At 45.4% G+C, this 15,718-nt stretch overlaps 1 protein-coding gene across 1 annotated transcript in view; it reads right to left on the reverse strand.

Annotated features, from left to right (window-relative positions):
* Nucleotides 1–15,071, reverse strand: part of Fgf2 (fibroblast growth factor 2) — a 51,127-nt gene extending 36,056 nt beyond the window's left edge. The window contains exon 1 of the mRNA XM_051185787.1: nucleotides 14,803–15,071. Within this exon, the coding sequence (XP_051041744.1) occupies nucleotides 14,803–14,977 (175 nt within the window). The 5' untranslated portion in view covers nucleotides 14,978–15,071. The remainder of the gene's footprint in view (nucleotides 1–14,802) is intronic.
* Nucleotides 15,072–15,718: the final 647 nt, after the last annotated feature.

Here is a 15,718-nt window from a genome sequence, read left to right on the forward strand (position 1 = left end):
ACCTTGCTCAGCCTAGACACAGGGGTGTGAGGGGTAGGGAGGTGCCTTGGTCCTGCCTCAACTAGATGATGGACAGACTTAGTAGACTTTCTAGGGAAGGCTTTGCTCTCTCTGAGGAGCAGATAGGAGGTTGGGTGGGGGGGGGAAGTAGAGGGAACAGGAGGAGAGGAGGGAGGGGGAACTGGGATTAGAATGTAAAAAATAAATAATAAAAGAGTTGCCATGGTGTCTCTTCACAGCAATAGAAACCCTAAGACACCCTAGTATAATAAACAAATAAGTTAGTATCACTGTTTTATCTTTTATGTCATTTAGTGGGAAATGTGCTTCTATTACATTACATGACATTAGATAATAAACACTTAAAAATAAGAGATCAGCCTGGAGATAGCAATTTGCCCATGGACTAAAGGCCGAGGAGCAATAGCCATAAACATATCAGATTTAGTGGTAGAAATAGCAGTAACACGGTGATCAAGAAGTCAAAATAAAAATAGAAATAAAGTCCAAGCTAGGTGTCAGTGAACACTCTGTAAAGGGCGAGACAATAAAAACTTTAGGCTTTGATGGGCACCTGCCATTGCCATGAAAAAGCAGCCATAGGCAACATCTAAACCACCTGAAGCTCTCCTGAAGGAAACATAGTTCTCTTACAGAGTACAGCTCTGAGAGGTGCAACCTTCCCATGACAGTTCATGGGTGTCACCACTCTTGCACAGCACTGCAAGTTACTCCTCATGCCACTGTCCTTTCTTCAGTATTCTCAATCCTGTTTGTAGAACGTCTTGCTATTTACTGCTACCACCCACTTACTGCATCTGCTACCCTTTGTTTTCTGTCTCCTGTGGATCCACTAGTGGCTAAGGGGTTATGCACCAGGGTTCACCTTGAGAAGTTCATCTTGTTCTTCTGAACAGGAGCAAACATGTCTAACTGTAACAACTAGACAACTGTCTGAATACATCCTCCAGCAGAGCATCAAACCCTGCTGCTAAGATGCTGCTAAGAGCCACGTTATATTTGTGAGCTCACTTGTTAGCTCCCAAATGACCCCCACAACTGCAGCACATGCCTGTATTTGGAGATGGGGGCCTCTAAAGGAGTGCTTACATTCAAATGAGGCTGTGATGACAGGGACATGAAGCTGCTTGCTTGTCTTGTTGGATGAGGAACCAGAAACCAGATTATCACTGAGGCTGGCAGTACTGTGGAGGGCCCATTTCCCAGGGATGCAACTTCTTCACCAAGGCTGTGCCCCATAAAGGTTCTAGAATCATCCAAAAGAGTACCATCAAGTGTTCCTACACTTGGGCCCACACAAACACCATGTGGTTTGATTTATATTTCCAGCCTTTTCCTGTGTTTTTAAATGTCGAAACAAGGGGTCCTGTTCCATGGCTCAGGCTGGCCTTGAAGATGCTGCATAGCTCAGGGGGACTTGAACTGTCTCAGTCACTGGAGTGGCCCAGTGTGAAGGCCTGTGCCTACCTGTCTTGATGAAACTGATCATTCTGAGGTGAGGTGAGCAAACCCTCCTGCTACTGATGACATCACCTAAGTAAGCAAAACAGAGAGACCTACCAGGTAGCCTTGTTCACAGGGTCTGAGGGATAGAATGCTAATTTGGGAATGGACTGGTTCCATGTCCAGAATATATGAATGCACAATTGTCATTAGCTTTCATAAGAATGGTGTCCTGAACACAGGGAATTGGGACAGCTAAAGGGCACAGGGATCTGTACACCAAGTGTGGAGGCAGCAAGATCCACACCCACAAGAGTGGCCTGGGAGCAGTCTAAATCAGCCAACACCTTGTAGACCTTAAGCTTACAAAATTTGAGACGATAAATGTACACTTTTTAAGCTGAAGTTGTGTTATGGCCTCAGTAGCTAGCACAGATGGCTGGACAGCATGGTAGTCAGTATTTGGGGCTAGAACAGAACCAGCACGGCAACCAGGCATATGCCAGTCTGAGTGAAGGCCGTGCAGACCAGATATAGGTGCAGACAAGACATGGATGGCTTAACAGAAAGCAAGGACTATGGAAACACCACAAGGTCATCCACAGGGAAGATGGCAATGACATCATGGATGGCAGAAGACTCTGAGAAAGGGGAACTTGTCTTCAGGCAATTTTCTGGCTGTAGGCAGCAGGTCACTTTCTTGACATCTGTTCACCTATCCTGGTCTTTACTTTCTCACATAACACATTCAACACATTTACTGACTGGCAATGTTGTGTAGTACAGAAAACCGAGTAAGATGGATCCAAGTGTGTTTGTACTTTCAAGTCACTGTGGATTGTTTATAACTCTTACATCATATTTTTATAGTAACCCCCTCTCAAATTCCTTGAAAGACTCATGTTTTTAAAACAGCCATCTAGTTACCGCTATATTTTTGTATGGCCAGCTTGCTCTGGGTTTTCATCTTCTAGGTTCTGACTTCAGGGTTCCCTCCACGCTTCTGTAGCATTGGTCCTTAATTAGTTCTGATTTTAACACACAATTTGAAAGCTTCAGTTCCAAAGGTTGGAGAGGTGGCCCAGGGGTTAGAAGGCCCAGAGCATCAATCCCAGCACCCACACCAGACAGCTGACAAATGTCTAACTCCAGCTCCAAAGGATCCTGTGTCTTCTGTGGGCCCTTGAACACACACATGAGCATCCACTCACATAGACACAGACACACACATGTAAATAAACAATAAATCTTATGTTAAAAAGAAAAAGGCAGTTCTTTGTAAAATAACCCTTCAATAGCGAAGAAATGTTTAGTAATAAAACAGAACTATTTCCTAAGAGAAGGAGCATGCAAAAGCCAAATGGGGAGGAAGTCGGGTGTCTTCTCTAACTCTGGCTTAACACAGCCTCAGAACTACTTCCAGCCATTTTTTTTAAATAGAGCCAATAGTTAAATTAGTTTAACAGTTTCTCCCAACCAAAGAGAAATGTCAAAACTTTGAAGATCAAGGATGTATCTCCAGGTACCCATCCCTATAAACCAAGACAACATAAAAGCAAAAAGGATAGCTTCTCTTCAACAGAGAAAGCTGTCTTTGCTTCTGGAGGATGTTCCTATGCCACATGCCATGGTCTTCAGTGGGCAGCCAGTGGGCTGTCAGGAAAGCAGCACTTCTCAGCTGGCCCTGAGCCTGGATTCTTACTTGTCATGTTCTTTAGCATGGATGCATTGTTCAGTATGTCAAGAAAAATCAGAAATTGGATCTCACTACCCCAAACCCAGTTTCTGTTTATAGTTATGTCCATGTAGAACTCTGCTGTGAGGCTGTATTTTAAACAGGAAGATTTTAGAATTCACAATTCATGGCTTGCTATCATAGATGAGACTGTGACCTGAAAAGGCTCAAGTTAAAAAACAAAACAAAACTTTTCTTACCTGTAAAATGAGGAATGGTCTTTGCATTTTAAGTTTGTACTTATGGCTTAAAAGAGCCTATTTCTACAGATGAAACAGGGCATGCCATCAAAATTTTCATTCATTCATTCATTCATCCATCCATTCACTCTTTCATTCAATACTCAGTTATGGTGCTGAGAGAGAGAGAGAGAGAGAGAGAGAGAGAGAGAGAGAGAGAGAGAGAGAGAGAGAGAGAGTAGTGATAGCTGAATACCTGTCTCTTCCTCTCCCTGTAGAATGTAAGGAATTTGCCACTCAGTGTAGGAATTTCCGTTATCTGTACAGGGCTAGAGCCATTAATCCATCATGGCTTTCATATCAACCCCTTCAGAAATCAACATGAACCCCACTTTCCTGCCCTTTAACAGTTGAGGGTTTATCACTGCAGTTAATTATTTCTAAAGCAGGCACCTTCTGTAGATTGTTTCTTCACATATTAGTAAACTACACCAAAGCAAGACCACCTTTCCAATCCCACTTGAATTATATTCCAGTTCTGTATTACTGGGTTTTGAATAGCTGATATGAATAAAGAAGAAATAAGGTTAAGAGTTCACATACTCAAAATTAAAGTTGTAAAAATAGCTTACACAAAAGATATATCAACATCTATTTCTAGAAAGCTGAAAGGTAACAGAAAACACCAACTATATAAAATACAAGAACTCACCATGCCAGGACCAGAACTTCCAAGGTCAAAGGGGCCTCTCTTTCTTCGAGTACCCACCATCCATTGAGTAAATGACACTTTCCCCAACACAGACAAGCACATGCAACACCTACATGCATCCTATGCACACTCCACCTTTAAATGAGACCAAAGCTTGAAATAGCTGTAAGAAAAACTTTAAACTGCATTAAAATATAATCGAAAAAGATAAAGAAGAAAAGACACGTGCCAGGCACTGTTTTAGAAGATACTATATGTGAGATACATAATACTTATGTATAGTAGTTAATTCTGTTCCTAATTCAATACAAAGTCTGCTCATCAGGTAGTATGTTTCCTAAAGTGAGTTTTGTTTTCCATTAATTTGAATAAGTATGCAGAAATACTTTTCCAGCATGTGTTCACACACCCCATCACTGTCCCTTGAAAAGGAACTTTTTAATGGAGGTGCTGTCCGGCTCTTTGATGCTTTTCCAGTTCCTATTTGTATAATGACCATTACAGAACCTATGAATTGTTTCCTGTTTGTAAAATGATTCAGCTTAGAGAGGAGGCAAAGGAGACAGTTATTCAGCCCTCTCTCCCCCACCCTCCCCTGCAGACATCCCATCACAAAGAGCCTGACTCACTGTCACACCAGCTCGGTCCCTCCAAGAGTTTTGCAGATTGTTATGATGAACACTGGCTCATAAATCTGAATGAAGCCCTTTGTGCCATTTCCTAACAGCCAAGGATACCAGCAACAGTGCCAGACGTCCTTAGCCCTCCTTTATGAAGTGGTTCTGGTTTGCCACTGGGGGGAAAAGTGACTTAAGCATTATGGTGCCTGAGTCAAGTGTGTACCCCAAGGTCTGTCCTCCTCAGTGAGGTTATGGGGAAGCACTCTGGCCCTGAGATCAGCTGGCGTCCTCTGTGAGATGCCTCTGTGAGAGGACGCGAGTTGAGCATCAAGATCAAACAGAAACAGTGACTCTCTCATCCAGAGCTGGGGAGAAAGTCTTCCTCAGTAGCGAGTGACTGGGACAGAGGACTGCCATCCCTGCATTGCTACCTCGGACTAATAAGGAAGGTGCCCACTCACACACCTCACATGCCACAGTGTGCTTCTGAACACCCCAGTACTTCAGACAGTTCTGTGCCAACACGCTTGCCTCGCATGAGGTAGAGAAAGATGAGATGGAAAGGGAGAGAGAAAGAAGAAAGTAAGAGGTGGAAGGAAGAGACCAGGGAAAGATAAAGAAAGGGAGTAGAAAGAAAGGAAATAAGAATGGAGGCAGGGAAGGCAACTGGGAGGGAGACAAGATGGTTGGTGTGTTGAGCCCTCATACACCTCACATTGACCCTGGCTTCAGCTGCTGAGACACAGACAGCCTCGAGTGAATAACTGAACCTCAGAGTCCCAGGAAATGTGGGGCTCCCAGGGAACAGTGAGGATTACCTTTGTGTCTTAAAAACCAGCTCAGTCCACCTGGGACACGTGATGGAAATTCAGTGACTGCACAGTACGCAGGACCTGGGAGGGAAAGGAGCCAGCTACAAAGATCACCCTGACTGAACTAAGAAAGGGGCATGACCAACAGGCCAAAAGGCAGGTGAAAACCCCTGGCTGGCTTGTTGGGCCAACAGTTAACACAGCAAGCGTTTTGAGTGGACACTGTGTGAGGATGAATTAAGAAAATCAGACCTACTCCTTCCCCTCAAGGAGCTCACAGACCTGGTTCAATTGACTGATACACAAACCACCAGAAAAAGCCAAGAACTATGGGAAAAGAGATTCCATAAGCTCTCCCTGGGAAGATAGAGAACGGGTCACAGAGGACTGTTGAGGTAGTTTATCTAGGATTTTCCCAGAGAAGGAATGGGAGCAAGGATGGTGAGAGAGGAGCATGGAGAAGAGAGTCTTTGGAAAATGAGAATTACATTAGGAAGGCCCTACTGTAGAAAGAGGTGCTCTACCATGCTGGAGACATCAAGGCACCACGCGTGGACAGCTAGCAGGGACAGAAAATGCTCAAGGTCTTGGGGATGGTAAGGTTAAACTGCCAATTCGAAACAATTTTGAATCGACTATGAATGAAGTGTCTCTCAATGAGGAACTGTCTAGATCAGATGGGTCTGTGAGCGTGTCTGTGGCCTGTGGGACTACCTTGGTTATGTTAACTGATGTGAGAGGATGGATCTAGGTCCTAGACTGTATCAGACTCTCAAGAAAGTAAGACGTGAAGCCTGCATGCCTTCATGGCTCTCTGTTGGACTGTGGGTGTGATTTGATTAGTTGCTCTAATTTCCTTCCACCTTTAGTTTCCTACTAACCTGGAATGGGCTAAACTAACCTTTTTCTCCTTATGTTGCTTTTCATTGGAGACTATCGACAGCTCCAGTTAATGCTTCAGGAAGTAGCAGGAGAAATGAAGGGTAGGGCAAAGAAGAACCAGAGGGACCTGGGTGTGTACATGCATACATCCACTCTGAGGAAAGAGAAAGGATCAGCCTCTGGCCTCTGGAAAAAGCAGCTTAACTAGACATGGAAACTTGGTGGGAAAAAGAGCCAGTGTGAGGTAGTGCCGTGTTACACTGAAGCTGTGGTGGGGTGCCATTCCTTAGACAGGGAGGAGCAGGGTATCACAAGAGACTAAAAATGATGTGCTGAAGAAATTCTAGAACACATACAGAAGAAGGGAGCGAAAGCCCAAAGCAGAGAGACAGGGGGCAGGCAAGCAAAAGACCAGACACAGGAGAGCATGCAGGGAGGCCAGCTAGGCAGGAGCACTCTTGGTGTAGAGTAATGAAAGCAAAGGATCCCCAAGAAGCCAGAGGCAGGCAGCAGTGACACATGTCATAGGAGGGTGGCAAACAGGAACTGGAAGCAAGTCTCCAATGGCTGACATAGAATCCTAGTGCCAGGATGAGCTCAAAAGGAGCTCACAAAACAAAAAGCAGGGAGAGTGGAAGGAAGTATAGGAATCCAGGATTTGAACCACTGAGAAAGAACAGCTCTCAGAACCCTTAGGAAAATTGATCCTACAGCACATAATAATAATAATAATAATAATAATAATAATAATAATAATAATGGTCCTAAATGCAGCTGGCCATGGTGGCTCACAGCTGTAATCCCAGCACTTGGGAAGGCTGAGGCACAGAGATCATCAAGGGGTCCAGATCAGTTTGTGCTACAGGGTTAGACTCTTGTCTCAAACAAAACAACACCCTGGGCCTGGGGAGAGAGCTCAGTGACTAAGAACACATCCTGTTACAGAGGTCCAAAGCTCAGCCCCCGCACAGGCAGCTCACATCTGCAGCTCCAGCTCCAAGGGACATGCTCTGGTCTCGATGGGCGTGCAGTTACAAGACAGACAGATAGACAGACAGACACGCAGACACACACACACACACACACACACACACACACACACATTTTTTTTTCCAAAATCTAAAACAAAAATTGTAAATGCTTTTAAAGAAATCAGAACTAATAAAAGCTGTAAGGTTCATTTTCACTGAGCAATGATGGCTTTCCATTGACTATCCTTAGAAAAATCATCCTCCAGGAGTCCCTAAATTTCCCAACTATAACAGTGTTAGATATAATTATCTTGAGTGAAGTCTAAGCAAGTATCTGAATGTATACCAGAGACTACAACCCTGAGCTGAGCAGATGACCATGGGGAATGTCTTTGTCATTCTCCACACACTCAGGGTGTATGGGGCCAAACTCATCTCACAGAGATGGCATGGCCCCTCCACAGTCTCAGAATCCTCTCCCAGGGCCTGAGTTATGAACAAAGAATAATGAACTCACGTAACCCAGCTGGATCATCACTCCTTTGCAAATATTTCTCTTAAACAAACCACCTCTTTAGGGGGTAATTTTAGTTACTAATAATAAACTTCTATTGTAAACTAATATAAAGTTAAATCAAGATCATTCTTTTTAACCATTCAGTTACACCTGGGATGAAACCCTTACTTTTGACCTGTCTTCCTTTATACTGTTAATATCCACAATACCTTGAAAACCTGGAACTTTACTGAGGAATTCTACTGGATAATCCAAGACAGAGGTTAGTTTAGGGTCAGTAATCCTCTGAAAGCACACATACATACTCCAGGTTTCTATACACAAATGGGCAAGCAGCAGGGTTACAACAGGCAAGTCACCTTGTGTAGGGAGAGTAACAGAGGTCGACAAGATGAGACAGAAGTTAAACACTGGCTCACTGTTGCTGCATTTCTTCTGACTAAAACTATCAGACAAGGGTTAAAAACAGCCCAGTGTGACTTCTGAGGACCACAGTTTGTGGCTCAAAAGGGAAGTCACAATCTACTCACAAGCCCTTCTAAGTTACTAAGCATCCACAACATAGCTCAGAGGGTCCCCGACACATTATTACAATAACTTTGACAGGCAGATAATTAGTTACTGAGCTATCAGTGAGCAGAAGAAGGAAACACCCCAAATCACAACCAATTCTTACTGTTTAATGCTTCATTGGAGTCCTGCAGGTATAAGAATTTGAATTTGTTAATAATATAAGTGGAAACCATTTTATGTAACTTAAAAACCATTTTGTGTGACTTGTAATAATGTAATCTTTCGAGATAGGAGACAGCCACAAAGCAGCTTCAACATGAGGCAAACACAAGACATGCTAATGAACCAGCCCCAAGCTGGGAGCATCAGTAGCCCCTCAAGCTAATACCCACTGGAATAATACAAACATTGGAGCTTTGTAGACAGCTCCCAGGATTACACTGTCATGCTCCTGAGACACAACATCTCAAGCCCCTGATTCCCATTGGCAAGGGGATTTTACGACTGGCTACTGTGTGAGTCTGCCTAGCTTAGTTCACACATGCCCACCCACCCCCCAGCACCAGCCCCCCTGTTCCACCCTCTCAAGGATCTTCTGGGACCTCCAATGGTGCTGTCCTCCTGGCCTGCTACATCTAAAAGACCATGTGGTAGTGTGGCTTTCTCCCAAAGCATTCTCACTGGAGAAGATTTCCCAGTGAAAACATGTCATTTTTTTCTGCCTGACCAACCAACAGTTCCCTACTTGGTGAGATGTCTGTTCACAGGAGATCACCATAACCTTTATAATAACACGGTATTATAGGAAAGGCTTGTGTGAAGAAAGTATGAAGTATAACATATTTGACAGGCAAATCTCCTGTGGACATTGTAATTACCAAGCACATTGCAGCTCACTGGCCTGAACTCTTGGCTTAATTGTTTTGCTAAAAAAAAAAAAAGAAAAAGAAAAAGAAAAGAAAAACACACACACACACACACACACACAGAGAGAGAGAGAGAGAGAGAGAGAGAGAGAGAGAGAGAGAGACTTGTTTGGGCAAAAGATGCTAATGAGGTAAGATGTGTGCCCCAGATGTGATCATTTCACTGTCACAGGCTTTTACCCCAGGCCAGCTGCCTTACAAATTGTGCTACAGGGCAAAGAGGCCCAGGAAGAGTGTTGGAAAAATCAACAAGGACATGAATTGGGAAAAGATGAGAAGACTCCCAACATGTGCAGCCACCAATCCCACTGTCAGCATCTCCTGTGAGTGGAACACAATTTCTTGCAGCAGGGATCCTAGCCCTGCTGATGACAACTTTGCAGCATAACTCTGGATTTTCACTTGTGACGTAGTAAACTTAGCTCTTATTTGTTTACTGGATCTACAAGACCGTATTTTCAAATTGAACTTTAAAACCATGTCTGTCCATGTTGCATGACATAATCAGAGAATACTCATATTGTCAATGTCAGAAGTCTGGTTATATAATGGATGTTTTATAAACCCAACAAAAGCCCTCAGGGCACATCAGAAGGGGATGTTGTCTTCCCCAGGCTGAAGTCACTTGGCACCGAGTGCATCTTTAAAGACTCCTAAGGTGTGGTAATATCTGTGACTCATGAATTGTCCTTTCACTCTTTACAGATTACAAGATTTCCAGGATTAATAAGCTCTGAGAGTATGACCTCATTTGTTTACTGCACACAAACAGCATTACAGTAAATACCATGCTTATTAACGCAAATTGGCAGAAACCACTTGCCAGATATGACCAAAGAAGGGCAAGGGCAAAGCATCTAGAATCATTAAATGAATGGATTCATTTACACAGGGCCATGGAAAAGCTAAGGCTGCTTGGCCCAGAATCCTCAGAAAACAGCAATATTGGGCTCACAGAGCCGGCAAAGCAACTGGTCTTCAGTGTCCTGAGGAAGCTTGGCCACAGGCATCCAGGAGGTACCACGTCTCCTGAATGGGAGAGAGGAAGGAGGTTGTAGAGGCAGGCCTGGCAGGCCAGTGGCCAGGTGGGCAAGAAGCTGGGTCAGGACAGTGAATCAGGGGGGTAATTCGGGCAACCGGCTACTCCTCCAAGCTTCTATGAGATCTGTGACTTTCACAATCCATGTTTTTATTTTTGGTGCTTGTGGAGTGTGTGCAGTGGCAAAGAGTGCAGGAAGCCTGACCTGGTCATCATCCCCACTCCTCACGGGTGTGCACTAACCCTCAACCTCTGCAGATCTCAGGTCCCCGACGCCTGGAAATACAGGATGTTATCAATGAGCAGTCGGGATTAGCTCAGAGTAGATCCAGCATTCCTAATTATCTTAATTTCCACTCAGAAAGAACATCTGGAATAGATTTAATTCGAGCCTGCCCATAAGCAGCCCACACCTCACACTCCTCCACATGCCTTACATGCTGCCTGGGATAAAAATGTTCTCTTCCTTGGAACATTTCATATGGCCCCCTGCTCAGAGCTTTAGAACAGACACAAGGCAATACATCCCCAGGGGCATTAGAAGAGGCTTGCTGAGATCAAGATCAAGATCAAGACCAAAAGGAAGGTGTAGGCACAGCCTGTATGCTGGAGAAGCAGACTACAACAGCTTGCAGCACCTTGCCTGTGTCACAGCTCCCATGTCAAATAAAGAGCTTCGAGGCCTATAAATGAACAGGTGCAGAAAACAGACCCACCTGAGTGAAAAGAACAAGAGGGTTGGCTAGGAGTGGAGTACCTTGGCCATCAGCAACTCTGAGAACCTGGAAACACCCATGTTTGGTTGTCATCTCTGGCCTCCCTTCCAGGACATTTCACACCTGTCCCCATCTTGCTCCTTCTTCTGTAGCGGAACTGCACTACTAACTAGCCAGCACCCACCATTTAGACCATAGTCTTCAAAGCCTGCTCCTTAGGACCCCATGACACTCACGATTTCATTCAGAGTTAGGCTTCCTATTGCGGTGATGAAACACTGTGACCAAAAGCAACTTGGGGAGGAAAGGGTTTCTTTGGTTGAAATATCTTGGATCACAGTCCATTGTGGGAAGCCAAGGCAGGAACTCAAACTCGGTGGGAATCTGGAGGCAGGAGCTGATACAGAGGACATGGAGAGGTGCTGTTTACTGGCTGTTCAGACTGCTTTCTTATAGAAGCCCGGACCCCCAGTCCGGGATGGCACCACCTACCCATGGGCTGGGCCCTCTCCCATCAATCACTAGTTAAGACAATGCCTTACAGGTCTGCCTAGAGCCCAATCTTCTGGAGGTCTTTTCTCAAACAGGGAACACTGCTGATTCCAGCTTCTGTCAAGCTCATGTCAACACCAGCCAGTAGAGGCACCATTGGATTGTGTCTGCCTTTCAAAGCTTTCTGCACATTGGAAGAGATATAAGCAGAAAGAAGTAAATCTTGGGTGATATAGTTCTGCGTCAACTGGACACTGTGAAGACTGACACCACAAAGAGCTAAGATCCTGAGCCATTACTGCAGTGGGGAAACTTAGGCTTTTATTTCTCTGTTTGTTTAGGGAAGTGTGCGATTGGGGAGATACTATCATTTTGTCCTTACTTATGCTTTCATGTATCTTTCCCGTGAGCCTCATCCTGATCTGCTCAACCATCAGTGTACCTTTCACATGCTAGGAAAACATGCCATACATAAGGTTATGTCCATATGAGACTATTCAAAGGTGATCTGTTTGGTATTCATTTATGCTGGTATTCTTGTCGGGAGAAAGATGTCCTCTAGGAAAGTTAGTTGTCAGAACACATCTGGATGAGTTATTCTATTCTTGACTTTGCTAATGATAAAGTCAGGAAAATCCTGGACCTTAACTCTATAATTTTTCAGTTGTGTTTATGTCCTGAGTGGAACAGTATGTTTAACATCTTAGCCCCTACCCACCAAAGACCCAAGAGTGCCTCTACTAAACATCCAAGAGTGCCATTCATTCACATTCATCCAACATCCAGAGTACTCCTTCACTAAGCACTCAGGAGTGTCCTCTATTAAGCATCCAGGAGTGTTCCCAATAAATACCAGAAGTGACATTTTAGGTTATGATGTCTACAAATGTCTCAAAGAGTTGCCAAATTACTCCACTTGAGAATCACTGAATTATAGTTTACAAAACTGGGGGTGGGGGTGGGGACTGGAGAGATAGCTCAGCAGTTTGGAGCATTTGCTGCTCTTGAAGAGGGCCTGGGTTCAGATCCCAGCACCCACGTGATGATGGTTCCCACACAGTAATCTAACTCCATTTCCAGGAAATCCAACACCTTCTTTTGGCCTCCACAAGCACTGCATGCAGCTGGTTCACTTACATCCATGCAGGCAAAACACACACATACAAAGTAAAAGAAATCTAAAAGTAAAATTTAAGAAAAATTACAGATTAAGTTGGGCATCATGACACATGGCCAATCCCAAGATTATAAGGCCTACAATTCTATAAGCACTCAAGAGGGAAGAGGCCAAGGCAGGAAAATCTTTAGTTTGAAACCAGCATAGAGAGGCCCTACCTTAAAAAAAAAATGCACAGCTGTTTTTACAGTATGGCAACATGCTATGCAATTCAGAATTATCCCCACTCACCTCTGTCTTATTATGAGGCAAACAGCTTCAAAGAAAAAAGTTAATTGTGCAACTAATACACCATTTCAAAACAAGAACATTAGGTGAAGCTCCAAACAGAACCCAGATTGGAAGATATTTCTTCTGCTGTTAGTCATGAAACAGGCTTTTCAAACAACACATGCTTTGGGGAAATAATAAAACCACTTGGGGCACATATGCAACTTGTCCTAGCAGCTGAACCAGTAGCAGACAAATCTCAAAGACAAAGACACTTTTTTTGTTTGTTTTTAAACATCTACTCTACACTAAAATAGAGATGCAGCACTAACTCAATAAGGCTTTCAAGCATCTTTTCAATTGATAAGGCTTTCCAAATTACCGCAGGCCTGAAACATTAGACGTACACTCTCTTAGTGATCCCTATGAAGCAAGAGGTAGCAACAAAATATTTCTCTGTGCAGAGACAGCAGTGATGGCAGAAAACATTGTGTCACGGTTTAAAAGGAGAAAAAAGCATCCAGATGAGGTTTTTACCATAAAAAAAATGTAAGTGAGGAGGCAAGTATTTTTTTAAAAATCCATTTAAATATCATACAGTGTGTGGAAAAATCACCCTATCTCATTAATATGCATGTCTTTTATATTTTTTATGTCAGTTAGCTTTTTCTATTATGCTGTCAAAATTCTCAGCAAATATGAAAGTGTTTGTCAAAATGTGGGGCATTCTGGTCTTTCTGTAGTGAAGAGAATTCCCTGTGCATCTTAAGATACAGAGCTCTTGAATGGAAAACCTCAGGCCCTAGGAACCCAGGCCTTGGACCACTCTTCTCTGAGGGGGGGAAAAAGTTAGACCCTCCCACTCGATCTCTTAAAGATGAATGTAGTCTTTTAAGAAAAGTTTTAACTACTTGTTTTTAACCTCAGGTTATCTCTGTCACTTCCAACCCTTAGATACCTAGACTAGCCCACTTGGGCCTTTTCTAGCCAATGGCTCTCCAAGGGTGGTTCCTGGAGGTACACTACTGAGAATACAAACTCAGAAATGCATATATTTCATCCCTGATTCCAGGAGCTGGGTCCAACCTGTTACAGCAAATGCTGCAGGTGGTATCTGTGAGCCCTTAGAGTTGAGCCTACTAATTCAGGACAGTTTCTATATCCTCTATCAGGTATATTTTAATACATAAAGTAAAGCTGTGATTCTTATCTCACCCTCAATCCACTGCAAGGGAGGTAACCCCACTTCAGCGTTGTCAAAGGATCGCTCTTGATTCCACACTGAACAGAGGCCTGTCGAGTTTTACTAAAGAAGTCTTAAGTTATTCTCTTAACTGTTTTGGCTTCCTTAGCTTTCCTCTTTGGAATACCCTGGAAAGGCTAGGTGGTGGAAGAGTGTGACAGCTATGAGGGTAAGGGACACATCCCTCTGGTCACCAAGTCCGAACTGAAGTGCAGGGTTCAGCTGAGGAACATTTCTTCCTTCATTTCCCTGGGTGACTACAGAATGCCAAGGAGTTCTAGCGCCCTGAAGGAGACACGCCTACCCCCTTCATCCCCAAGAGCCTTGAACCCTACCCTCAAACATCTTAGCACCCAGGCTGCAGGTGACCTGTGAGGGGCCTGAAACTAGGGAGCCAGCCCACCTGGAGCTGCGGGAAGAGGTGCAGGGCAGGGACCCTATCCCTGTGGGAGCGGGCATGGAGCTGCTTCTCGAGTCCCTGGGTCCCCGGTGCCTGGGGGCTGAAGGGCGCCTCGTCTCTGTGTCCCCAGGTCTCCGAGGGCGAGGGTGCAGGACGGTCTGCACCACGCGCGCGGGTGGGAGGGGACCGCTCACCGTGTGGGTCGCTCTTCTCCCGGGCGCCGTCTACACGGCCGTCAGGGTGGATGCGCAGGAAGAAGCCGCCGTTCTTGCAGTAGAGCCGTTTAGGGTCCTTGAAGTGACCGGGCGGGAAGGCGGCGCCGCCGTCCTCGGGCAGTGCGGGGAGCGTGGTGATGCTGCTGGCAGCCATGGTCCCTCCGCGTCCCCGGGACCCCGCTGCGGCGGCTCGCGGGGCTCCCCGGCCCCGACCCCGGCCTCGGCCTCCCAGCGCAGCTCGCCCGCGGGCAGCCAGCCTCCCGGTCCTGGTCCCGCTGCACACACAGCCCTGTGCAGGACTCTGCCCGAAGCCCAGAACCCCTGTGTGGCACAGAGGCCCCGGACCGTGTCACCCCAAGTCCCCGCCTGCACCCCAGCCCCGCGCGCCCCCGCCCCACGCGCCGCCTCCTCCCCACGCCCGGCGCCTAAAAGCTGCAAGGAATCTGTCCTGCTTGGCCGAGCTTTCTCAGGGCGACTGCGGTGACGCAGCTGCTAAAGTTTAAAAAGCAACTTTCTCGCTTGCCCTGCACGCGTCCGCCTTTTAATGCCAGCGACGTGCCTTCCACCCCCAAATAGTAGAAAGAGTTTGACCTGGGGAGGGATGGAGTCAGGCTTTGGAAATCTCCAGTCTCCGCAGAGACCGTGGCAGAGAAGGGGGCGCCTGGGTTTCCTCTCTGGGCGCCCAGCCCGAGACAGTGTGGGAAGATTAAAAAAAAAAAAAAAACCGGCTTCGAGTTCTTAACACGTAAAAGCCCAGAGCTGGCGCTTGCCCTGCCTCAGTTGTTAGATATTTCTTGGAAAGAACAGTCTCATAAAATTGCAGTTAATTGCGGGTGATTTTCAGTAGATCCCAATAGGCTGTACATTCAGATTCTCTGCAGCTCAGTGTTCTAGG

This window comes from Phodopus roborovskii, unplaced genomic scaffold (assembly GCF_943737965.1).
Source record: "Phodopus roborovskii unplaced genomic scaffold, PHOROB, whole genome shotgun sequence".
Taxonomy (NCBI): Eukaryota; Metazoa; Chordata; class Mammalia; order Rodentia; family Cricetidae; genus Phodopus; species Phodopus roborovskii.